This window comes from Pholcus phalangioides, unplaced genomic scaffold (assembly GCF_987345545.1).
Source record: "Pholcus phalangioides strain wild (caught in Gottingen) unplaced genomic scaffold, Ppha-v1.0 ptg000002l_1, whole genome shotgun sequence".
Lineage (NCBI taxonomy): Eukaryota > Metazoa > Arthropoda > Arachnida > Araneae > Pholcidae > Pholcus > Pholcus phalangioides.
This window is the reverse complement of record NW_028301595.1, coordinates 17,648,074-17,675,860: the sequence shown is the minus strand read 5'-3', so window position 1 is coordinate 17,675,860 and position 27,787 is coordinate 17,648,074. Positions and strand designations below refer to the sequence as shown.

The window sequence follows — 27,787 nt, the reverse complement described above, 5'->3', positions numbered from 1 at the left end:
CCTGTCACCAAACAGTTCGGTCAAAGTCGTACTGATCTGATTGCAGGAATGCCGATTGGACGTGCTGTGTTTTCTCATACCTAATATTAACGGTAAAATGTAGAAATATTTAGTTATTTTTATCGTATCTCCCATTCCCATCATTTCGTGAATAGTACTATAAATACTTTCCTTTCAATAGCATGCAGTTCATTTAAATATTTATACAACATTTGTTAGTTATGTTTGAGACAAATGCGTATGAAAGGTGTTTGAAAACTATGTTGCAATAATGGATGCTTGAAGTGTTTTAGACCTATGGGCAGGGTCGAAACTTGGGGGGAGGGGGGGGGAAGGCAAAGAGGGCAACCCTTTGCACCCCTCTCCTTCACAGTTGGGAAAATTATGCTTGCCCTTCTCACACAAAAATTCTTGCTACTGCTCTCTCTGTGGGGGTGCTGAACTTGAGCTTCATTCAAGAAATTCTCATTTGTGCATTAATTCTGAGGGTGCTCAGACTTGTTCTACAAAATATTGTATGGGGATCGAGCACCCCTGGTTTCGACGATGCCGGTTGTTGCGAGTAGCATCAGTATTAATTAAGGTGGGTGGAAACTGCTGAGTTTAGTTACTCTTATTTGGTGCCAAGTTGGTGCTAAGACCTTGCGTTGCAACCCAATGCAGAATGTAGGGAAATAAAAAAGCTTTTTATTTACCACTCACCTGCGTTTTTCGTTCTTCACGGCATAGTAATGTTATGTTTCGTAATAACCCATATGGCAGAGATGGCATTGATGTGTTATAACGCGTCAATGGCATCTCTCTTATAACGCTCCCTGTGACGCGTCATAACGTGTCAAATACCCGGAATTTTGGAAAAGGATGCATAAAAATTTTGTACATCCGTCCTCTGAGACTCATTCTTTCCTACTTCTAAGAAGAAAAACCTCCCCAACTTTTCCTTTTCACTATGTATCGTGATCGCACGACCTTGAAAAACTGGTTTTACCACTTTGTGCACTACTGTATTGATATACATGCGGGTTGTTGAAAAATAAGATGAGGAATATCTAGTCGCTTTTCTCTTTGAATGAAAGGCTGTGTACAGAAGTTTCAAATTTCAGATTTTTTTATTCCCCTGCGGATTTTCTCCCTTCCGGTTACATACGGGACATTACTGGCCACTTACTAAAGCACAATGTGCCAAAACAATTAACGCTACTGCAGAACAATTTGAAAGAATTTTAAGAAAAAGTGTAAAAAAAAACATTATTACATGTATGGGGATTTTTACTGCAGAACATTTCCAGTCAGCTGAGGGCTCGTCGCAGAACAGTGCTAAACATTCTGCTTTGGGGCATTACGGTACTTTCGGGGCTATCTGCTGATATTCAAAGACTGCGTCTATACATCGTAAATTCATCTTGTTCCTACAATATTGCAAAATACTCACTTTTTTTTTATCGTAAAGGATTGGAACGTCTGTTCAAATTGTAAAACTTTCCTGATATCGTGGAAAAAAACTGAATCTCTGTAAAAACTTGACCTTGAATATGCACAGTTTTGTTATCTAGCTGCTATGTGGTAGTCACCATTTCGCATCATAAAAATCACGGGTGTGTACGCATAATCGGCTTTTGGAGGGGCACCAGGATCTTATTCTTCACAGATAATATAAAAAATTATTTTATTCCAATATTTTAATTCTCTACAAAAATATTTCTAATTTTTGATTTCCTGGGGGGGGGGGGGGGGGGGAAAGAGGCTCCCCAATAAACCTCCCAAAATAAACCTCCCCAAAATCAAATTTTGTTTTTGGTGAAAATCCAGGTTTGGAACTTGCAATTGTGCAATGGTAATCGGCAAAAAATTTGATTTTCTAAAGATTTCAAATTTTCAGTTGGCTATTCCTTTGGAAAAACTTCTGGTTGCCACAACAATCACACAGACCTACAACACAAATATGCGTACATTAAACTACTTCAAATGCATGCATTACCAGTTTGGAGGATAGATACAGGGCCGCAGCTGGGAGGGGAGGGACAGGCGGGTCTAGTGTCCTGGGCTTTGGACTAGAAGGGAGCACCAAATTCACTCTCATGTTCGAGAAAGTATCTAGTTACGGCGCGAGATAGATGGCGCCACCCACTGAACACAAAACATGCCAAATTCTGGGTACACATAAGCACACTGTTAAGTTTCTCCAACACAAATCTGACATAGCTCCCATATTCAGGCGTTAAAATATGTGGCAGTTAAATGGCGACAGATCAAAATGGTGGACCATTAGGGAAGGAAAATCAAATCATTTTACCCGGGAAACCAAAGTATGAATAGAGAATCAGAAGATAAGTGTCTGAGAGAGGAGAGAGAGAATCTAATTTGCTTTTTAAATTTGATCAGAAGATATTGAAAGTGCTAAGGTTTTTTTAACGAAATGTAAAATCAATTCAGCGTTCAAAGTTGCAATCTTGGGAAACATTTCTTTTTCCCACCTGAGTAGATTGTGATACCTTGGCACTTAAAACGTCCATACTTAAAACTCATACATAACATAGATTCCAATTAAACACTATTCACCAAGCTATTCAAATTCAAAAAATTCGAGGCAGATTATTAAAATAGTTGAATTTTATATCAATACATATATGGCCCCTAATGAAATGAATGACTCGTCTGAGATGGACATGCTATTTGGATACTTTTTCCGATTGAAAGTAAGCTTCTATAATCAATAGTTCGAAAGCTAAAGGGTGTCTAAGAACTTAATTTCGCACCCTGTATATGTATTACACTAAACAGGATGAAAAGGTCAGGCGGACACCAACCAGACTAAAGCATCATGGACTGATTATGATATTAAGTAAGAGTAAATGTTTGTCAACAAGAGGGGGGAAGAGAACACCTAGCCTTCTAACATAGTCTTGCAGTCCGATAGCAATAAATTACTGGTGGGGGGGGGGGGGGGGAGTTTAGGTAAACCTTAACTTCAGAATGCTCAAAAATATACTTTTGATGGAAAAACAAAATTGAGAACATTATTGGAAGTCCCAATAACAAAAAAAAAAAAATTTGCGATGTTATGATTTTGTTCAGTTTCAGTCTTTGTGAAAGTGATAACAACACCTGAATTATAACATTACCAGCGCTCCTACTTTTCGGTAAAATGTCTTACTTTCTAGTTTTTGTCCTACTTTTTCCTACCAAAACCTATCAAAAAATTTGTGTAACTAATTTTAATTGAGTGAATCATCAATTTAATGCCAAATAATACAAATGTAGTAGGCTGTATTTCAATTAATGATTCTGCCAAAGCAGAAATTGTATCCTTTATAAAGTTATTTGTGTGTGTGTGGGGGGGGGAGAGAGTTTATGGGGACCATTTGGTGGTTTGTTAATTTTTTCATTTGCTTAGTTTGAGGGTTCAACAAGCAGAGTAGTGGTTAAAAACTTCTGCCTGGTTGAAAAAAAGTAATTTTGTATTTACTACTTCATGGCTTGGATGGCAACTAACATTCATCATTCAAAATGATGGTACATTTTGTGTAGTAGGTGAAACAACAGTTTGCATAACAAAGCAGTTTGATACGTAGGCCTATTCTAGGTTTCGTGACTGATGATACCGAACAGCATTCAATTGTCTTCCGTATTTTTAAGGCATGCAGATGCGTGAACAATATTCACAATGCTCAGTAAAGAGCTAGAAATGAAAGTGCTTCATTCGTCAAAAATTATTACATTGTTATTGAACACTAAAATTGTCAAAAACGTTTACACTGGCATTGAACACTAAAATTTAAACAAATCCTTTTAAAAAAAAAATATGGACAACGCAGTGAAACCACCTGGTTCACCTTCACTTATTTACATTGGACCTTGTAATTTACACATTTTGCACTGTGTTTTTTAAAGTGGTCTCGAAGGAGCATTTTTCGTAAAAAACTTGCATATTTTCATAATTTGCTGTGTGCATTATCGAAGAGTTGACTCCAAAAAATAATAATATATATTGTGAGAAGAGACAGAAAATAATTATCTGTAGTTGCTAATGCACCGTTTTGGCTTCAAAAATTGTTTTTTTAACCAAGTCATTTGTGTCATTTTGCTTTGGCTCGAGTCAATCTTACAGGATAGGCTTACTCAAATAGTACTATGAAAATAATAAATTTAAAATTTTTCAAAAAATAATAAATTTTTTACTATTTTTTTTATTATGCTACGATTATGTTGCCTAAGGGGATGTCCTCCCCCATCCTACTTTTTCTAGTTTTTAAGTAGGAGCCCTGTATTATCCATGATTCTAATAACCGGCGTTGACTGCATTAGTTTATTCTAATTTGTGTATTTATTCAATATTTATTATATTCATATTGATCTTCTGAATGTATCGTGCGATCCTTAGGCCTATTGAACCTTACTTCCCCCCCCCCCCCCCGTCATGCCGGAAATGCACCAGACTCCAACAAAAGCTGGTGGTTCCCTAATTTTTGCTGGCTAATGCGCGGAAATGCTATAATTGGTTGTTTTTTTCATTGATCCAATTTTAGAGTCTCAATCACACATTTTTTTTTATTATGCAGAGTCAAGTGCCAAAGATGACTTTATTTGGGACAGGAACTAGCTTTGGATCTCCGATGTTTGGTGGTACAGGAACTCAGAATCCTATGAAAGACTTTGAAGTGGTTTCGCCACCGGATGACTCTATCAGCAGCTTAGCTTTCAGCCCACCGTCATTGCCACAAAATTTTCTTATTGCTGGGAGCTGGGATAACCAGGTATTATTTTTTTTTTTTTTTTTTTCCGATGCTTTAAATATCAATTGGGTAAAATTTTAGTTTCAAAAGTGACCTTCACGCCCCCCCCCCCCATTTGCAAAGTTTGTTTGGGTGGCTCTGCCCCTGAGAGTGGCATCCAAAAGATGAATAGATAATAAAATTTATTTCCTGATCGAAGTGCATTTCTGTAATTAATTTTTGATCAAAAGTTTGCTCAGTTGAATAACATTTGAATTAACAAGTTCTTGTAAAAAAATGCCTGTTGATTTGTTGAGATATGTATGCTGGGTACTTCATTGGCCATATTACCTTCACCTGTTGGGAATATGGCCAAGAGGTAGACTCTTTGAAAAAATAATTTTTTCATGTTTTTCATTGAAGATATACTGTGGATAGTTTTTTTCTTTTAACAATTCTTAAAATATTTTTTTTAATTGTCTGTTTTTCAGAATTTATCAGACACATTTCAGCAAAAATTGGTTGAAGCTGAGCATGACCATATTACTCCCCACTTGCCTTACTTCTTATTTTTTTTGTTTCTAGTTCAGATTCCTGAACTCTTCATTGGGGATTTTAAGTATCGTGATGTGTCCCTGTCCAATCACTATGCATTTCAATGTCACTCTGAATTGGCGTGATGTCAGTTATTTTATATCCCTCCCACCCCCCTGCCAGGAGCATGAATGTGCATTGTCCTTGGCAAAAAAGATCACGAGAAAATAATTCTATAGAGTAATCTACCCTTGTGTGTTACTCTATGGAAGTTATTTTCCTAAAATATTTTGTAACACATTTCAATAGTGATACACATTCGCATTTCATTCAAAACTTAGCAAAAAGGTCGGGAACCAGCTGAATAAAAAAGAAAATTTACACATTTTTGCTTCTGGCATGTGGGGGGCTATATATATGTATATATATATATATATAAGATTTAAGAGAAGAATTTTATAACCAAAATCATTGTTTCAAATGTTTTATTTAGGTTCGATGTTGGGAAGTTCAAAATACTGGACAGACTGTCCCAAAGGCTCAACAGACTCATCAAGGATCAATTTTAGATGTTGCTTGGAGTGATGTAAGTATTACATCATTACATTACATAGTATTAGTGTCAAAAAAATAATGGTTATATTTTCTGTGTACAGTAAGAGCTCTTTATAACATCACTTTTTATAGGTCCTTTTGCCATTATAATTAATGATCGGATTCAAATCCGCGGGAAGAACATTGGAAGCAAGTTATTTACTTACTGAGCCTGGGGCAACCACCGATAGATGGCACCTTCATTTCCCACCCAACTTCACTGGTTTGAAATTGTCATATGGCAGTATGACCGGAGTTGGTGTTCGGAAAGTAATATAACTAATGAGTTGGAATTATTGGTTATTAATTCACCATGCTTGTGAAGTCATTTTTATTCAGCCCCCAGTGGTGACGCATGGCTGTACAGTGGAACTTCCGTAAATGAGCAGTTCAGTTAACGAGCAATTTGCATAACGAGCAAAAACTTTGATAAAAATTTTGATTTGATTAATGAGCTGTGTTATTTGCATTACGAACAAAATTTTTACACTTTGTTCATTTATTTTCACGTTATCACAACTGAGCTGATGGTTTTTCGCTTTCGTCCACACACGTACTGTGAAGTTACGAGTAATATTCTTCTCTACAGTCTTCTGTCAACGTGCCTAACTTGAAAAATGAACACCCTTACAAATGTGACTGTTTATGATACAAAACTAGATGTAGCATTTTAACCACGCATATGTGCACTTGCATTTTTTTTTAATTCTTGGAAGAAACTGGGCTGATTGCATTATTGTACATGACTTCAGGGATAGCTCATGAACTAGGGCCACCATTTTTGAATTATTTTTTCTTGTCTCATTGAGCAAGACTACGGGACTGGAAGTGCATGAGATAGACATTCAACAACTAGTGGAGGAACCTGGTCATATCCCCAGATGAACTGATGGATCTCCATTGGTGCAAGAGCTTATGCATGGGATCTAGTCTGAGGAAGACGAAGATACAAATGAGGAGTCTGTCACTTCAAATGAGATTAAGAGGTGAGCAGAACATAAGAATCTGGGCAAAACGCTGTGGAAAAGAATCACCTGAAATAAAGTTGTAGCAGTGCGAGCAATAAATCTGTCCAATGATAATGCAATTTCCCATTTCCAAAAAAAAAGGCAAAATCAAGTGTTATAGATAGGATAGAGTTCTTGTTTTTTAAAGTCAAACAAAAAGAATAAGTTTACAGATGGTGAGTGCAGAGTGCAGTGCGTAAGCTGTCCTGACCGATAGTCTTCCTCTCTGTGGTTGTTTAGAGTAAATTAATTTGTAAGCATTATCGTATTATATGTTTATGGCATTATTGTTGTTTAAATATTTTATTGTATTATTTATTCGATTGTTATTGTGTTGCATTATTGATGAATGACGTTTTTATCAGTCATTTTCATGTGAGTGCATATTGTGGAACGAATCATCCAAGTTTCCATTATTTCCTACGAAAAGGTTTGATTCGAATAACGAGCATATTGGCGGAATAAATTAAGCTCGTTAACCAAAGTTCCCTCAACCCTAGCCGGCAGTGCCCTTTCCAACAAACAGTCCACGGAGGTGCTGCCCTACTCTTCCGACCAGCAATCACATAAAAATTTTATCGTGATTTACAAACAGTGATATAGCATTAATTGTGACATAGTTAGACATGTTTTGTGTTTCAAAAATGCTGCTGTGTGTTTTTCATATTGGAAGTGAATGCGGCTCATTTATTTGATTCTAAATCCGTGAATTGAATTTCTGAATCTGTGCCTTTGACCATGATTTTGCTTCCGAATTTCGTAAGTGAAAGAAAAACTATAGCACAAGCAGATAATAACAATAATTTTACTATTTACTAGTGCTGATTGCTCTTTTGTTTACAGCACATATGCTTGACCCATGGTCTGTAGGCCAAATTTGACCATCAGGGTCAACTGATGTGGCCCACAATCTCAAACCTAATTTTGTAGAAATGAACTAAGCAGGCACATTTACACTTAATTAAGGGATGTAATATGGCAGTGTTTTAGATCACTCAAGCTGCCCACTGCCAGATCATTTAAGGAAATCGTGACATTTTTACAGATCACTGGGGCATGTAAGCTGCCTGTAGTACATTTATAGATAAGTTAATTGGTCTTTGGCACATTTCCAAATCAATCAAATGACTTGCTGTATATTTTCAGATAAGTGATGTGTGGCACAGTTCCATATCTCCCTTGATTGACTCGCAGTACATCTACAGATCACTTAAGTGACGTGTGGTACAGTTCCACATGACTTAAGTGACCCATGGCATATTTGCACATGACTTATGTGACCCGTGGAGCAGTTTTCACAATACTTAAGCTGCCCATAATACATTTCCAGATCCATTTTAGTTTTCCACAACATGCTTTCAAACCAATAAAGTGGCCCACATTTTCCTAAAGGTTAAGCACCCTTGGTTCACGGTTAGGGGCAAATTTATTGATTTTGGTGCTTGTGAAGTTCACTTTAATGCATTGAAAATTTGATGAAAATAATATAGCTACAGTGAGACCTCACTATACAACGATACTAGATACAGCAATAAATCCTTCTAAAACGATAATTTTCCAAATCTTGTGTGGAAATGTCTGTACTCTAATGTTAAACTGCTGCCTCTTGATATAATGATAATCCCTCTGCAACAATTCCGCAGAATATTATCACATTAAAGTCTCACTGTATTGAATTTTTTTTTCATGTGAAAATGTATTTGTATTGTAATATTTATTTTTTTACATAGGATGGTACCAAAGTGTTTTCAGCATCCTGTGATAAAACTGTTAAAATGTGGGATTTGAACAGCAATCAAGCGATTCCGGTCGCTCAGGTGAGAATGCTTCTAAATTCATGTAGCCACTACATAATTTTAGATTCAATTTTACAAATTTTATACTGTATCTATGTTGGTTTTTTACGTCTGCCTTCCATCAGCAGGTTTGGCATCTATTCCTGTCATGTAGCCTATCTGTTTTCGCTGGTCTGCAAATTATTTCTTTTTGCCAGTCCACCATCGTAGTTCTACAGTTGAATCTCCATAACTAAACTCCATAATTATGCACCTACCGTTAACGGACATCTTTGAAGTCTATTGAAAAGGGCCATGTATTTTGCTGAATATTAATGGACACTCCCCATTGGCCAACAAAAATTTCTGTCCCATAGTTTCTCTTATCGGGATGTTCCACTATACTTTTTATTCATGTTTGCCATCTGCAAATTATCTTTCAGATTTCAGCCTGTCTCCAGGAAATTTTTCAACTACTTTTTCACTACCTTTTCCGCAGTTGTGAAAAGGTTGAAGAATACTGTTTCAAGATAATTCAGTTGAGAAGTAAAATGGGAAACTGTGTGGCAAAATAACAAATTAAATTGTTTAGTGGAGAGAATTTTATTTTTCATGGGAAAATTCCCATGAAAAATAACACGGGAAAATGCAAGGTGACAAAAAATAACTGTATACAACATTTTTTCCAGGTAATCTTTTTATTAATTCTGATTACAACAAATTGACAATTCGTAACACAAACATATTCATTTGTTAACAGTCATATTAACTTGAATTTGAAGTAACTGCTTTTGGCTGAGGTAAAAAGCTTCAAACGCTTTGTAAAATTTTGAGCTTCGTGCCGCACCTCTTCATTAGAAAGTTAATTTACCCCCCATTCCTGACTCAGCGATGCCAAACTTTACTAGCTTTTAGCACAAGCCCTATTCTTCGAAATGGATTGCATCGTATTGAGATCAGGATGAATATAGTGGCCATTCAGCAGATGTGATTGATGAAATCAAGAAAATAGGCCTTGCACCATTGCCGGATACCTTTTTCTCTGTGCGCTAATTCTAAATCTTGTTCGAATGTCCAAATGTATTTTCCAAAAAATGCTTATGACACCATGGAAACACAACAGCTTGTAAAATATCTTTCTTGTAAACATGTTAATTGATTTTAACCCCTTTTTTTCCACAAAAACGAGAGATGTCTCTTAATTGGAACAAACTTCATTTCAAATCATAACAGATTGGGAGGTTTTGATATCATTAAACAATTGCTGATGGTCCTGCAATATCTGAAGACCAGTGTCTATCGTTTTGATGATTGTGTGCTTAATTGTGAAGACCTTTTCATCTGTGAAATAAATACTCTTCCATCGGTTACCAGTGGCTCGATGTGGCGGTAATTATGAAACGTACAGATTCTCAGTTATTGCCAGTTTCACGCACAATCTTTCTCATTGAGACTCTGGCATTCCAAAAGACACTTTTTTTGATGATGTGGAATTTTTTAGTTTTGTTGACAGTGCTTTTTCTCCTTCAACCTGGATGGTCACTTTCATGACCTGGCTCCTTAAACCACTTAATTGCCCTTGAGACAAGTGACCGGGTAATGGCTAGATATTTTGCATTGCCAAAATTTCTTTTGCCCTTCTGATATGATGCAGTGATTGTGACACTGTTATTTGGCATTTTTCATCACAAAAAGTAAAATGTGCAAAAAATGTATTGAAATCACAAATTGTACTTAAGAATATGTTCTTTAACATTATGACAACACATAAGAAAATTAACTACATTTTCACCAGTCAGAGCGTTAGAAAATTTGTAAACACTTATTCTTTTGTCACCCCGCATTTGAGCCTTATCCATACTGGCTGTTATAATGGAATAGTTGCAAATAATACATGGTCATTATAAAGAATATCAACTGTATTTTTAACTTACTTTTTTCTTCTGTAGCATGATGCTCCTATAAAAACAGTGCATTGGATCAAAGCATCGAACTATTGCTGCGTTATGACTGGCAGCTGGGACAAAACATTGAAAGTAAGCTTGTATTGTGTATGCTAAAACTGGCACTTTCATGGGATTTTTGTCCTCTGTGATAACATTCTTTTCACATTAGAACTGAGCTTTTAAGAATAGTTTACTATTTTCTTTTCCATAGTTTTGGGATACCAGAACTCCGAGTCCTATGTTGACACTAAGCTTACCAGAGAGATGTTACTGTGCTGATGTTGTAAGTATATATTATAATATTCTTTACTTAAAACAGAGTTCTTAATCTTTCTCATGCAACCCAAAATCAACAAAATCAGAATCAGCTTCACGACCCATGGAACTGTTTGTTTTTTGAAATGAATGAAATCAGTAACAACGCAATAAGTACATTTATAACAAGCTGTAGGTGGATTCGAATGGCCCATCTAGTAAGCTCCTTTGGATCACATCCAAGTTGTGCTTATAGCTCAAGAATCCCTAGTTATTTATGCATTTTTACAACCCATCTCGGAAGCCCCTTCGAATCAAGTTTGGGTCGTGACTTAATGCTGAAGAATTCCTGGCTGTAAGTAGATTAAAACGACCCATTTTGAAATAAAATTTTTGTCGTGATATAGCTCAAGAATACTCGGCTGTAAGAGTGTTTGTACGGCCCATTTTTCAGAAGCCATTGCGAATAAAATTTCAATCGTGATCCATAGCTCAAGAATCTCTGGCTGATAGTAGATTTGTATGATTCATTTTGGAAAGACATTGCGAATCAAGTTTCAATCATGATCCATAGCTAAAGAATACTTAGCTGCAAGTAAGTTTATACAGCCATCTCGAAAGTCTGTCACCTATAGGTTAAGAATCCCTGATTTAAAATATGCGAGACATTGTTAAACTTTTTTTTTTGCGTTCTATGTTGTGGGCTTTGTGTAAAGCTTTCATAACTTTGCGTACTTTTTCTGTAAGAATTCCCCATTTGATGCTGCAGTCGACGCTCATTATAACAACCCACTCCACATATATATATATAGTAACCATTTCCATTACAACGACTGGTAGGATAAGTCCCAAATGATTTCATGTAACGAGTATCCTATATTATATCTGCCAAGTCCCCCCAAAATTTCTACCCCATCTCTCAGACTCCCAAAAAATTCTTATCTCCCGAATTTCAACCGTGATTGTAAAAAATTCATAAATTCCGAAAGAATTTATCTGAAAAAAAGACTGTTACTTCCATTTTTAATCCCCAAAATTACATCAAAAGCATAATATAAATTGTCACCATTACTTGAATCACAAAAAAAATTACATATAAATCAATCTACTATTTAGTTGGTGACTTGGTACTGATAGACGATAGCTTGCACAATGTTAAATTTTTGCAAGGGGAAAAAATCCCTACAATTTTAATTTTATTAATGAAAAGTCCCCTCATTGTTTTACAAAAATCCCTTTTATACAGTAAAATATCTCGTGCTGATACCGGTGGGGGGAAATTTCCGTAGAAGAGGGATGACCATTGATCGGGTGTTTGAAAAGCATACTTTTATTAAGTGTGAATATTATTATCTTAATAGGGGAAGATGAGGCACAGTGGACAACCCCTTCAAAATTTATTTATTTTTCATTTTTTGAGCTTGATATTTTCATTTATGTTAGACAATTAAGTAATGAAGGTTTACAACCAAAAACGTATGTGGTCAAAACATATCTTAGCCATTTTGCAGAAGTTTGCTGTTTTTAGCTGCATAAAGTAAAATATTGCTCCATCGATATTTGAGATTTCTTGGCAACAAAGACAGGAATAATGGAAGAAAAAGTGAAGCCTATGATGCTCACTTACTTGTAAACCTAATTGAAATGCATCTATTGATAGCAAATAAAAATACTTGAAAATTTTTCTTACTGATAGTCTACATGAGGTACAGTGGACCACTCAAAAACTGGGCACAGTGGACCACTCAAAAACTGGGCACAGTGGACCGTATGTTATGCTACTACCCTTAAGCTGTATATCAATTTATTCATAAAAATTCTCTTTTTATGATTTCAATTATTAAAACCTGGCAAACAGATACAAAATGCAAATTGTTTAAAAAAAATTGTAAAATAAATGCTATTTCAAGATTAGGTTCGCAATACAATAATAAAATTTTTAAATACCGTGTTATTCGGAAATTTTAAAACCACTCTTAAACCTTAAACTAGTATTTAATAGAATATAGTTTTTGATTGTCAAAACTACTAAATTACTACTTTAAACATTATCTCAATTTGCTAATTTAAAACAAAGACCTGTAAAATACAACATTTTTTCTCGTCTTTAAAAAGTAGTTCCATCATTAGTTTCTCATGCGATAGGTTGAAAATTATGACTAGTAATTTAAATAATTTATTTGAAAATGCACATTCAAAAATATTATTCTTCCTATCTACCCATACATAAACCAGGATTATTTAACCCTCTTGAAACTAAGGAACAAAAATGCAAATGGAAGTCACATAATTTTAGAATGATTTTTTCCTCATACTTATTCCAATGTTCTCTTGTTTAGCTTCAACCTTCTATAATTTACATCTGATTTTGAGTTTTCTCGAATGATTCAAACCAAAATTCATTTCATTTAACACAGCATTAATTTCTAGTACATCAATTTACACTTAAAACCTGTATTTTTGTTGAAAATATCTATTTTTATAGCATATTCTACTATGCCCCATGTCTGGGTCAGTGGGACCCATTTTTTTGGTTTACAAAAGATTTTTTCATACAAATACTATTGATATTGAGATTAATGCTTTAAGAAAATTCATGGCTAGATACCCCAAAGCAGAATATGCTAAAGTCTGTGACGTATGTCACAGAACAATCAGTGCTATTGCAGAATAATCAGGAAGAATTTTAAGAAAAATGTAGAAAACACTATTATGGAAACTGCAGAACATTTCCAGTCAGTCGAGGGCTCATTGCAGAACAATGCAAAACATTTTGCTTTGGGGGGCTAGATATATGTAATAGAAGGATATTCAGGATTTTTTTAGATTGGTTCATAAATTTCAGAGGGGAAAAATAACTTCAAAAGCAGTCCACTGTGCCCCACCTTCCCCTATAGTTTTCATGTAAAAAGAAAACATAACCAAAATTTCAAATTTCTTTTTAAAAAAACCAAAACAATATTATAGTTACATACTAAAAAGCACTGCCTCTGCAAAATCGTGGAAGTATTTTTCCAATTCATGGTTCAAACGACCTGAATATTTTTTTCATCTACATGACATGAACCATTGTTGGACACATCCACCAATATCGGGATAAATAGTTTTCTATGCTTTCGTCACTCTCTCTTGTATCCAAATAGTTTCTCTGTTCCTGATTATTGTTCAAATTCGTTGAATTTCAGGAATTCCCTGCAATACCCTTCAAAATTGAATTTAGCTGCAATTTTTTTTTTCGCGATTGAATTCATGTTAGAAAACTTGAAAATCTCAATTTCCCTCCCCATCCCATTTGAAGCATGTTTTTCCATTTGTTTTTGATACAGACTAACAAATGAACAGCATTTAGTCATGACCAGGATTTTGACAAAAAAAACATTGACACCTTAAATTTTTTATTTGTGATGACTAAATTGCAGTTTGAAGGCAACATGGAATTTTTGGAACTTACTTAACTGTTTCCACCAACATGGTAGAACATCTCAGAGTCCTGGGAAAACCCAAAAAAATATTTCTACCGTTCTTGAAAACAAATGGCTCCTAGAAGTTTGGCTGTCACTTAAATTTCTTTTTTGATTTGACAAGCCCTGATCATGTCTATGAGTGACATATGGCTATTAAGGGTAGGACGAATAGTGATTTGACTCAATAATCGAATACAGAATATCAATTTTTTTAAAATTCATCACAATTATAAATAGGTGTTTTTAATTGAAAATGAAATTATTGGTAATTTTTAAGTGATTGATATTGTATTTTAATTATGCAATTTATTATTTAAATAAATATTAAAAAACTAGTAATTGAAAGATTTTTATTGCCATCATACTGACAATAAAATTCTATGATATATTGTATTTTAACATTGCTTACAGAATCAATTTTTTTTTCAGCACTTGTTACAATTTTAAATATTATCAAGAAAATTTCAACCATTATAAATACTAGTAATGCATCACATAAAATTTATGACTTATTTTCTTATTTTTCCTCTCTATATATTCTTTGCCCCTTTTGCTTCTTTTTGGTAGCTTAATACGTATCTTGTCTAAGTATATCTTTCAGTTAGTGAACTTGTGCATTTTATACTCACTTCCACCTTCAATTCCAATAAAAATTGCTGTAGGATTCTATTTTCATTTCAAGTTTTCCTTACCCTAGCAATTCTGTGGTGATTGGTCAGAACATTATATCTCCAAAAAATCTCTTTTTGATCTAAAAGTAAATCTTGCTAATTATAACTAATTAGAAGTGAGATAAATGCACAAATATGTGCGTACAGCTAAACAACATGCTGATGTATGATATTTGCATTTGTGTGTATGCTTTATTTTTGATTTTTATACGACAATGAAAATGCTTACATCTCAAAAATGTGATTTTGGAGTTACCATATTCTGACCAAAAACCACAGAATTCGCCCTGACATAAACTCTCTTCACAAGAAGAAGATATACACCTCACAATAAAATATAACCAGTGAATTTTTTTTGAATTTATGAAAACATTCCAATTAATATAATTTTTTTAAATCGATTTGTTGTGCTTAGATTTACAGATATTTGACTGAATAGCTAAGCATTATTTGGCCGAACCAAAGTTTTGGCAAAAGGGCTGAATATTTGTCCCATCTGTAATGGATATGAATTATTTTTTGCCTATAGGGTGAGATTGTAATTCTTGACCTCTGTGTCCCAGCCCCTTCAATGTTGACCTCCAATATATGATATGTGTCCTTCAATATTTTCTGTAATTCACATACCTATGAGTGACTACATTTGTCATCATGATGAGTAGAAATTGTTACGAATTTCCTTCCTTTCGCCTCCTGAAGAAAGCCAGATTTAAGCGGAGGAGGAAAAAAAGAAATTCCTTTTGTTATTTTCCTGTCATTTTGGTTTATCTTTCGAGATGGGAGAGGTTTTCAAAAAATTACTTTGAGATGCGGGGAGGTGAAAATGCATTGATTTAGTCAGAATTCAATGAAAAATAATTTTCTTCGAGGTACATAGTTTTCCGAGACAGAGTCTATTGTACTGTAAAAAGTATTGATTCGATTTTAAAATTTATATTGTATAGAAATTGATATGAATGTCATTTTTGTGTGACAGTGTGTGTAATCAAAAACATTAAGTACCCCACCCCTGAGGGCATACGCTGTATATTGAGTGAAGCATCAATTCATTTATTACTATTTTGTGTCAGTCGTTATAGTGTTCTTAATTTTTCTTTTCTAGGTGTATCCTATGGCTGTTGTGGGTACAGCTGGTAGAGGGATCATTGTGTATCAGCTTGAAGGACAGCCTCAAGAATTCAAAAAAATAGAGTCCCCATTGAAATTTCAGGTACTAAATGAAAAAGTCTTGCATAAGTTTTTCTTTTACTTTTACTACCGGAAGGGAGAAAGATGAGTCATCCCTCTTTTTTACGACCAAATAATAATTTCCCTTGTATAATAAAAGTATACATTTTATACCCCTTATTAACGATCACCCCTCTTTTACGGACAATTCTTTCGTCCCACTGGTGTCCGCAAAAGAGAGCTTTTACTATATATTACTGCTGTAAATATGAAAACTTGGGAAATAAACAGAAGCACATTCATAATCCAGAAGATTCTCTAACCTGGAATCACCCAGGTCTCAAAAAGTCTGTTCAGGTTTGAGAGGCACATCCCCGTTCGTGTTGGGTCTTGCATATGTCAAGAAAAATCATTTTAAAGTTTGGTGTTGCGTGCTTGTGATTCGCTATTTATTTGTTTGATAAAATTGATTGAAAAATTCTGCATCATAATAATCTTGAATAGGCTTATTTCTAAAGAAATATTGGTGGTAGCATAAAGAGAATTTTTTTAAGAAGATATGGGTATTTTAACGTATCTCATCAATCTTTAATCATTTTTTCCAGCACCGGTCTGTGTCCATTTTCTTGGATAAGAAGAACGCACCTTGCGGTTTTGCCCTAGGCAGTGTGGAAGGAAGGGTTGCGATACAGTATGTTAATCCACAGAATCCTAAGGACAACTTCACTTTCAAATGCCATCGTTCTAATGGTACATCCAATGGATATCAAGATATATATGCTGTGAGTGTGTTTTTGAAAATAGTTTTAATGAGATGTTTGTGTTTTTCAATGCTATTGACTTTTTCTAAATTTCATCCATTCAAATAGCTGCGAAGACTCCTAAAAAATTTGTTATTTACCTCCCGAATTTTTAACTGTTATTGAAAAAAAAAATCGTAATTTTGGGGGAATTGTTTCAAAAGAATTATTTTGGGGAAGGGTCTGTTGCTTTTGCCCCCCCCCCCCCCGAAATTACTATGTAAACTAAAATGGCACTATTGCACAAAGAAATGCTTCATTTTAGTGAAGGAAAGACAAAATTGACCGAATAGCCAGCATCAATTTGACCACTCTGCATTTGAATCAGAGATGACTGGTGTTCCTGGATGAGCATACATCCTGTTTAGTCTGTCCTGTTTTTGGTCCAGTAGTGTTTTTTTGTTCCCGTGATTTTAATTTGAGTGTGATAATATGAAAGTAAATTCACCCTATTGTTTGGTGATTTAGCACTAATGGTGGTGACTAGAGTAAAACGATGCCGCATCGTTTTACTCTAAAAAAATTAAAAATCCCTTTTAAATTTGTCCATGTATAGTTTTTCATATCTGTCAATTTTGAAGAAAGAAATTGAGAGAGATTTCTTCGCAAATCCGAATTTCTTCCGAAAATCAATTTAAAGGTTAAAAATATATGGACTTTTTATTAACAAAAGTGAAACTGTGGAGGAATTTTTCTCCTCTGAAAAAACACGACATAGTGCAAGCCATCACGATCAGCATCAAATCACCGATCATCTCCAACCAACAAGTTAAATTACCTGTCAAAAGTATTTTCTAATCAAATCATGCCAACAACGTCTTGGGCCTGAAGTAGGACATAGACTTAATGGGACATATGATCAAAGCATATACCAGTCATCTCACCAATTTTTGGTGTTTAATGGCTGAATTGATGCTGGCTATTTGGTGAATTTTGTCTTTTCCCTCTGAAGATGAAATATTTTTCTGAGACGCACTGTTGACAATTTACATCGAGTTACCTGTAGGAGTGTGCAGGCCACTTCGTTGATTAGAAGATTGTGTTGCAGGTCACTTTAGTAAGTGATCTGGAATAGCGCCACTGGTCACTTAAGTGAGGATGCCGAGGTGGTGCACTGGTAAGATGTTCGTCTTCCACCATGAAGGTTGGCGTCAAGATCCACTCGTTCAAATCCAGGGAAAGAACATCAAAAATAAATTCTTTACCTATCAAGCCTTGGGTGACTATCGATAGATGGCACCTTCATTTCCCATCCAACTCCACTGGTTAGAAATTGCTATATGGCAATATGACGAGAGTTGGTGTGCAGTAGTGGTCCGTTAAGTGATCTGTAAAAATGCTATGAACCATAACTGTGCCACGTTGATCTCTAAATATGCCGTGGGTAGCTCAAGGGATGTGGAACTGCACTGCTGGTCATTTTAGTGGTCTGAAAATGTGCCGTGGCTGTTCCGCATTTCGCTCAAGTGATCTGCAAATGTGTCAGTCACTCAGGTAATCTGGCAATGTGTTGCTGGACAATCGGGTATTATAAAACTGCACCACAGGTCACTTTAATAGACTGGAAGTGTGTCACTTGATTTTTTTTTTACAAAATCATGTTTGAAGTCTTGTTCCACATCAGATGACTTTGACTGAGCCACATTTGGCCTGGGGATCATGGGTCGAGCATGTATGATTTACATCATGCTTGTGACATCATTTCAAAAACTAAAAACGAAAGAAACAATCTTTTTCTGGGTAAATTCTTTGTGAATAGCATTTTTTCTTCACTAGTGATTCTTTGCAATCACGGTAGAAATTTGGGCGATATACTTGTAGTAAATTTTCAGACTTGGCAGCTATGGTTTTTGTATGGAATTTAGATCCACATTTAAAGTCTCCCTAATTCTCATTCTCCAAAATTAACACCTATACATTCAAAATATTGGGGGGGGGGGGGGGGCGTGAAAATCTGGTTTGGTCTGATGATTGTTGATATTGAGAGTTTTCTATCCAATATCAGTTCTTGAAAAAATTAATGCTTTTGGAATAATTATTGTAAATTCATGGTGATCAACATGAATTTTTAAAAAAAGAATTTTTGTCAAAAATATGGAATCTGACTTTTCAGGGTTGGGTTTTTGACGTCAAAAACTGGTTATGATGCGAAACTTGGTTTTTTCCATTACAATAATTAAAACAAAATATTAATTATAATTTGCAATTCTGAATTTTTCGGCATAAAAAGAGTCTAGAACATATAAAAAATATAATTTTATGGTCCATTTTATCTAAATTACTTATTACCTGTGTTCAATTTGCTAAGCAAAATAGAGCTGTTTATTCAAAATATGTGTGATACACACATCAGGGTTATATTTTTGACCTTAGAAACCAATTCAGTATTGAAAAGGTCAAAAAAATTTTGTCAGTGTTGTCAAATAGTTTTTTTTTAACATGATAGGTATGTTAAATAACAGTTTTTTACTTTTAATAAAAATACAATTACAACGCCACAACAGGCAAAATGCCCTACGAGGTGGCTGAAAAAAAGATGCCCATAACAGATATTGAAGTCATATATTTCAAAAATACAGCAACCGAATTAAAAATGCAATTAAAAACAATATATATATATACATACGTGATGAAATATTATACAATGCCCATAAAGAACACTTATGGTTGTCTTATTCTAAGTATGGATAACTTCTCGATTTATCTCAACATGTTTATCGTATTTCTTTTTAAACGTGTCAATTGTGTTACAATTTACTACCTCCGGGGGTAAGCTATTCCATTTATTAACAACCCTATTAGAGAAAAATTCCCTGTGAATTTTTTTATGTAGATTAAAGTGTTTTATATTTTGAATTATTGAGTATAAAAATATCTATTTTGATATTTTGAATCTTCTGATCTGCCCAAAATTTTATTCCGTATAAAAATTCTCGTTGCAGCATCTATTAATACAACTAATTTAGCTCATTTATTGTCACCTGAAAATTTCTTTGTTTGGGTTGTATAAATCCATAGTTTTTAAAGCATATTTTTTCAATCAAAGCAAAGCTGGCAGGACTTGATACCCAAAGCATTTTTCTGCACTGTTAGACACAGCTTCAATTGGTAAAACATTGCATTATATAAACGCTAGTAAATGTACCATATCATAGTCAAACTTGGTTATTCATCTTTTTGCATTAAGAACAAGTTACATGAGTTTCTTAAACATCCTATACAAGCCAGCACTGCCAAATTAAAGGACATTTTAGTCCTATAATTTTATATTTTGGTTGCTAGATATATTATGTTATGCACCATAAGAGTATCGTTTTATAAGTATTAGTGATTATCTAGATAATTTAATAACGGAAATCAACATTATATTATGGTGTAAAAGAACTTTTCTGAATGTCTGTTATAAAAAGAGTACAGCAGATGTTTATATCTATACACATACTGTATATATGCAGTTAAAGAAATTTTAAATGGTGAAGAATCATCCTGAATTGAAGAATATCAAATCATTCCATAATTTTTCATTCATCGTGCTGTGTTTTATTCAAATTGTATATTTCATAAGGGAAAAAAAAACATATATTGACTGAAATAATTTTGTAGAGAATAGAAAATTACTTTACAGTCATATTAAGTATTTATTCTTTGTGTAACACAGACACTTAAAACATTACATGCAATTAATGTGTATATTTCTCTAATGGAAATTTTTTTTATTGAAAAGCAATATTTGAGGTTTTTGACATGACAGTTTAAACTGTCAAAAACTGTCATTCGTCAAAAACCTCTGTGCCAATCCTGCTGACTTTCATACTCGAATAAAAATTATGCAGAATTCAGATTCTATTAAATACATTGGCCTTTTATTTATTGGGATTTTAATCGATCTTGTTTGCAGGTAAACGACATAGCATTCCATCCAATTCATGGAACTCTCGCCACAGTCGGCTCTGACGGAAGATTCAGTTTCTGGGATAAGGATGCACGTACCAAACTCAAGATGTCTGACCAAATGGAACAGGCCATTTCCAGGTGCTGTTTTAATGCACGGGGTGAAATATTTGCATATGCTGTCAGCTATGATTGGTCAAAGGTAAGCAGAAAACCTTTTTTTTTGGCTCCAAAAAATTAGTGTGTAGGGAAGGATTAGGGAAATTTTAACTTCTTCCCATACACAGTACAAGGGTAAGATATCTCTACCTAGAGTGGATGGAAGAAATACATTTTGAGGAGCTTATTTTCAAAAGGGAAAATTTCCACAATTACTAAATTTACAGTAAACTTTTTTTTTCTCTGGAATGGACTGCTTTACAAAAGTGGGAAATAGCCCAACAGGTAGCATATTGAGGAACAGTATAAGAATATTCAAATATTATGTTTGGTAATCAATACTCAAGGGAGTTATCTACATTCAAATTTTGGAAATGTTCTGTTTTAAAAGAAAATTAGTGGAAATGTGTTACCTTTTGATCAAAATTGGAGCTGGTTAAGTCTACAAAACTTTGGGGGGGGGACCAAAGTGATAGAACAATAGATTTGGCCATCTTTTCCCCTTTTTTCAGTTTTTCTCACATTTCAGGGGGGGGACCAGACCCCCCAAATCCCCATCCCCTCCCTCGCTACGCCCTTGTCTATTGTCATTAACATAAGAATCATAATCATTCTACAGTGGAACCTCATAGCTGCTGTGGTGGTCGAGTGGTCATACTGATGGACTCGCATCACTGGGGCCTGGGTTCAAGCCCCACCGTCCCCACAGTGGTGGTCGACTAAATGCTTTTCTGTGGTTCTCTCTCAACTTCAAGGCGCAAATGTGAGCGGATCTCCCTGTTAAAAAGCCTCCCCACAGAGAGCAACAGGCCTACAAACAGTACAAATATTCAGTCATTACACTTCACTCATTTCACTTCTGAAATATGGATGATAGCACTGAAAAATCATACACAACACTAGTTAAGCACTCAGACTGTTAGGTACACACACTTACACTTCTGGCACAACTCACTAGGTAGTAAGTTGCCTGTGGCGATAGACGTGAGTTGTGCTCCGTTTGAAAGAAAGTAAGTGGAACCTCACATAACGGACATTCTTTGTTATGAAGAGTTCATTCATTCATTAAAATTTCAACTGTGCATCTCTACCCAAGAAGCAAACACAGTTGTCTTTAAACACGAAGGAAGAACTTAAATAAAATATCATTTAATACACATGATACAAACTATACAAATTCTCTTTAGCACATTTAAAAAAGACTGCTTTCTTCTGAGCCAAAAGCATTGCGTCAACTACTTGTACAGAGAAGAAAACAAACAAGGGGAGAGGGATTTCGTTGATGACGTCAGAATTGTCTGGGTCAAATCTGACACCACAAAATATGAGAAAAACATCTTTCCAAGCACCTACACTTATGCACTGTTTTTTTTCAGACACTTTTTAATTGCATCGATGGGACTCGATGTATTTTACTATCTATTAATGGACACTCCTCGTTAGCAAACAAAATTTTTGACCCCCATGGGATGTCCATTATCATGAGATTCTACTGTAGAATGTGACTTTGTGTGAAAGTCCTTATGAAAAATGTGCCTTTTTGACAAAAGACACCAATAGGACAACTGCTTTATGCTCTCTTTTGAATGAAAAATACCGAAGTGAGTGAATGAGGTGGATATATTCCCTTTTGGTAGAAACGACGAACTTTATTTTGTAATTTTGACTAAAAATTTTTGTTTGAATAAACCATGTTGCATAATGCGACAAAGCTCACCTTAAGGATTCAGAAATCTTTCAAAAGTGTATTTTAAAAAAAGAGGGGAAATGTTTCCCTATTAAAAATAAGCTCCTCATTTGAACTCCCTCTGTGTGCTTTCCCTCATCAAGACTTATTATTGGTAATTCTATGAACAAAATAAATTTTTTTCCCCCTTCAGCAGTTTTACTTTCAGCAGCTTACTTTTTCCTTTCTTCCTTACCATCATGTGAAGGGTAAAAATATATATACACAGTATCATATAAAAATAGGAAAGGTGATAGGGAAAACCTGCTCCACTAATATTTTTCCCTTTATTGCCTAAATGTCAACACAAACACCTATTTCGGAGATTTTATTTCTGTTACTTCAACTACACATCGTTCAGATTGGTTGCTTTCTTTCTTTCAAACTGAGCACAACTCAGCTCTATCGCCATGGGCAATTTACTACCTAGTGAGTTGTGCCAGAAGTACAAGTGTGTGTATCGAATGGTGTGTCTGATTTTTCAGTGCCACCATCTATATTTCGGAAGTGAAGTGTAATGATTGAATATTTGTACTGTTTGTAAGCCTGTTGCTCTCTGCAGCAAGACTTTTTAATGGAGAGATCTGCTCACATTTGCACCTCGAAGTTGGGAACCACAGAAAACCAACTTCAGCCAACCACCACTGTGGGGCTCGAACCCGGGTCCCCGTGATGCTCCGTCTCTATGACCACTCGATCACCACAGCAGCCAGATTTGTTGCTACTAGCATGTGTGTGAAAGTTAAATAATTTTTTATCAGGAAATGAGAAACAACCGCATTTAATTTGATTTCTGATTACAAAGGCTTGGATTTTTATGACCTAAAAAACTTGAAAATATGACTTTGTAATTTTACCATTGTGTATCATTTCTTCTTCACATACCTCACATATAATGTGTCTTTCTCAGAATCAATCCTTCTATTATATACTGCACATGAAAGTAAGAAAAAGAACAAGTAAGAACCTACAAAACAAGTTTGTAGGTGAGGGCAAGAGGCACTGTACTAATACTTCCTTAGTTAATCATCTACTCCCTATACTGTTTTTCCTCCACCCTTTTTTATTTCTTTTTTTCAACATGTGAACCAGGCCACCACATTTATCGCCTATGCGTCTAATACAGATCATTCAAATTTATTGCCATCTTGTGTGGGAAGTGGTTAAAATTTTTGGTTATAAAATGACCAAAAAAAATTACCTATCACATGAAAATTCCTAAGATCGCTCAAAAATGCTTAAAATATGACCAATAGCTCGAAAATACCCAAAATATGACTTGTCGTAAAAATCCAAGCTCTACGGATTACTATTTTCAAGGAGCAACAAGAGAGCATCTGTACGAGGCAGACACAATTTCAGTGGTGAATACAGCATCCTCCCCCAAAACAGTGTTGATCAACTTTTATCTCAATCATGCTCAAATTTTTTTTTCCAAGATGACAATTTTTTCCCATTTTATGACATATTGAAAGCTAGAAAAATAATTTTAAAAAAAAATCCATTTCTCCAATTGTACCCTGCTTGTATGCAGGGCTGTCTTAAGAGCATCATGGGCCCCCGGGCGAAATTACTTTTCTGAAGCAGTACGTGGCGATATATTGGCCCTTATGTGGCGAATTCTTGGAAATTTCAACCATATTTCATTTTTGTGAGGCGCCCGGGTGGGCCCATGCGTTAAGACGGCACTGCTTGTACAGGGCCTTGAAGAGAATGTACAGAACCTCAAAAATCTCATATAAAATAAATGTATCGAAGTGACATTATTTTCCGAATGTATAGCTACCTTTTTTGAATTCAAACTGCAGTAAGAAAAAAATTTAGATTGCAAACTAAAAGGTAAAAAGAAATGCAAACAAAACATTTCAACAAATCGGCGAAATCACAGCCACACACACATGCTCTGCAATAAACAAAGAGTTGTTGTCACTAATTAGGACATCCATCAGCCAATTCAAATTATAAAATGGAATGAATATGACTTCAGCTTATGTGCAAGGACGATTCTGAATTTTTATCTTCAACCCAGTTGTGGTAATGAATGTCTAAAGGCCCCTTTGCACATGTGCAAAGCTACACATTTAAGGGTTAATTTTTAGTGCTGGTGTGGTTTTTTTTTTCTCGTCTAGTTTCAGGCAGAACGATTGATTCGAATGATCTGTCATTAACTTAATGAAAGGCTTCATATACTGAACAAAAGTAATCAGTATGGTGCTCTGATTGGTTGGGTCATTATACAGTGAAGCCTGTATGAAACGGAACATCCATAGATGGAAATAATATTCCATTCATTTTATAAAGGTGCAAATAAAAGCACTAATCATTGAACAGACTATATTTTGATTCTGTTTAAGACAAGTTTCCATCTGCCTGTCTTGCACAGGTTTCACCATGCTACGTGCTTCTGCTGCTATACACCTCTTGCTGAGAACCTTTTGCATCAGTCTAGCGAGGGATGTCATGGTGCCATGTAATAATTTTATTTTTGTTCAACTTTTACTTGTTCTTCAGAGCAATTCAGAGGAGTTCCGTTGAGGAATATGGACGAGGTGCATATCTAGTTCAATAGTATAGTATCTGTGATGGCTGGAGTGCCAGAATTTGTGAACTGAAAGTTTTTATTCCCTTTGCAGGTGGTCGAAGGTTCTCCTGAAACAGGCAAACCACTCGTGAATGTGTTTTTCCAGATCAGCTTCCATATAAGCTGTTTTAAGTAGCACAACTGTTCCCATAGACCAGTGGTTTTCAAACTATTGTCCCATGTTGGCTCCCTTGCCAACAATAATCTGTGGCTTCACTGAATAGTCTAACAAAGAACAGCTTCAAAGCACCAAATTGGCACACATCAATATCACCCAGCTCACTTTCACGGCCTCAGGCAAAGTACAGTTTGAGAAACATTGTCAGATAGGTGAACATATTTCAGAGAATTTTATTATGGCACCATGACTTGACAACACTGGTTGGCAGACTGATGCAGAAGGTTGTCTGGAAGAGACATTTAGCAGTGGAGTCATACACTACAACAGGCCTGCCAATCAGACTATTACTTTTGGGTTGCTATTCCCTGTATCATAGTGTTTTTTTTTTTTTGTGTGTGCTATCATTTCTTATAAAAACACATGGTTTTTTAAAATATATATTTTTTTAATTGCAGGGCCATGAGTATTATAATCATCAGAAGAAGAATTACATTTTCTTGCATCCTTGTTTTGAAGAGCTGAAACCTCGAAATAAGAAATAAAGTGTCTTCATGGTATTGCAGTCACTGTGTTTTGTACATAACTACCTTATTCGTTCTCAAAAACTTTCATTTTATGTGACATCACGATGCTGGAACTATTTTCACTGAATGGCATTGTGTCCTGACCACGTGTTGATATTTAAATGATTTTTCAAGTCAGTCAGATACAGTTTGAATATTTTTACATTAAAGTTCTTAAAGTGGAACTGGTTGTCTTGTGAAGAGTTACTTTGTGTAAGAATGGACTGCTCTATATTTTTTTTGATTGAAACTGTCTTGAGGCTTCAGTGTTTCCAAAACTTTTTTGCCAGTGACCCCTCTTCCAATTATATTTTCATCCAGGAGCGAGATCCATTGTACTGGTGCAGGGGTTCTCAAACTGTGCGCCACCAACCTTTCTCAGTGGGGGCCTAAAAAAGGTTTTTCGAAGAGATTCTTTGTGTTAAAACTGCTCTGGGGAGCTGCTAATAAATATTAGGGGTAAGGGGCACCACAGGTGGGAAAAAGTTTGAGAACCCTTGTACTATTGGATTTTTTTCAGTTAATTTTTATGAATTAAATTTTCTTAATACTTTGTTGGTTTTGGGGTCCCTGAGCTAGAGTTAAATGAGCTTCCCTCCTATGCAGTTTTAGGCAGGACATTTTGAGTATCTTCGGCTCCCAGTAAAGTGTAGTTCTGGATGTTCCATACTTAGCTGAAAGCAGTACATTAACAAATTTGCTCCTGAAAATCATGGTATCTAATCTCATCATGGAAATCAATGTTTCCCACTATGGGTAATATTGCTATCTGGAACGAGCGATAGAAATGAGTAAAGCAGCTGATCCTGTGGGTTTCCTTAAGTTGTGAAGCGATGAAAAAAATTAATTCTGGTGTAGATGAATATGAGGCCTGCAGATGGGACCATGATTCTGTGGACTGGATTCGGAAAGTTTTGCCGAGCGTTTTCTCCCACCACGTTTTACTAATAAACTTTATTTCTTCAACGCCAAATTTTTTTCACAGCTGTTCTGTGGCCCCTTAACCATCTGCCATGGCTCCCCCTTGGAGCATTCCAAGACCATAAGAGTATGTCTTCTGATTGAGAACCACTTATCTATATATGCTGGAGGCACCATGTCACAATGGCATTGAAATTCACTTAACTCTCACAGCATTCCACTGCTCAATCAGGGGTTATGCGAACAGTTACAGCTATACACTTATCATTCAACAATAATTGTGCAGGCAACCAAGGAAGATGGAAATGCAAGATCTTAAAGGCATGGGTGAATTTCACCTGGTAACATGGGTGGAGATATGGGAGCGGGATGGATGCCCAGTGCCAATGACAGCCGGTATATGCACATTTATGAATTGGCATTATCATGTCTATCTCCACCTATAGTTGGTAACTTAAAACATCCATCAAAATGTCCTGGATACTTTGACACACATGATCAAATAATGTACATCAGAAAGGTTAGTTATCTTCAGAACTAGCCTTGTTCTGAAGCTACGTTTTATGATTGACTTTTGATAAAAAAAATGAGTACTTTTTCCCTTTGTATGTCAGAATTTAATTTGCCTTGGATTTATTATATGTCAACTCAGTTAAAAAAAAATACAATTGTTGATAATTAGAAACTTGTAAAATTCCATGATGTAATTCTTAGAAAGGCTGTCCATGGGGGGGGGATCAAAATGCCAATTTGTAAATTTTTAGCATTTTTGATAATTTAATACAAATTTTAACATTGTTTAGGCTGGAGTGCATTGAGAATATGCACCACTTGATACAAATTATGGTGTTCATCTATGGATCAAGGTGTACCATTTAAAATTTGAATCTTTCACTTTCT

At 35.2% G+C, this 27,787-nt stretch overlaps 1 protein-coding gene across 1 annotated transcript; it reads left to right on the top strand.

Annotated features, from left to right (window-relative positions):
* On the top strand, positions 1-26,151 carry Rae1 (ribonucleic acid export 1). Its single transcript, XM_089239408.1, has 10 exons — positions 1-92; positions 4,560-4,754; positions 5,740-5,832; positions 8,578-8,664; positions 10,572-10,658; positions 10,780-10,851; positions 16,061-16,168; positions 16,731-16,907; positions 20,824-21,018; positions 25,859-26,151. Exons 2-10 carry the CDS (start codon positions 4,575-4,577, stop codon positions 25,943-25,945), a joined length of 1,086 nt encoding a protein of 361 aa, XP_089095534.1. The 5' UTR covers positions 1-92; positions 4,560-4,574; the 3' UTR covers positions 25,946-26,151.
* Positions 26,152-27,787: the final 1,636 nt, after the last annotated feature.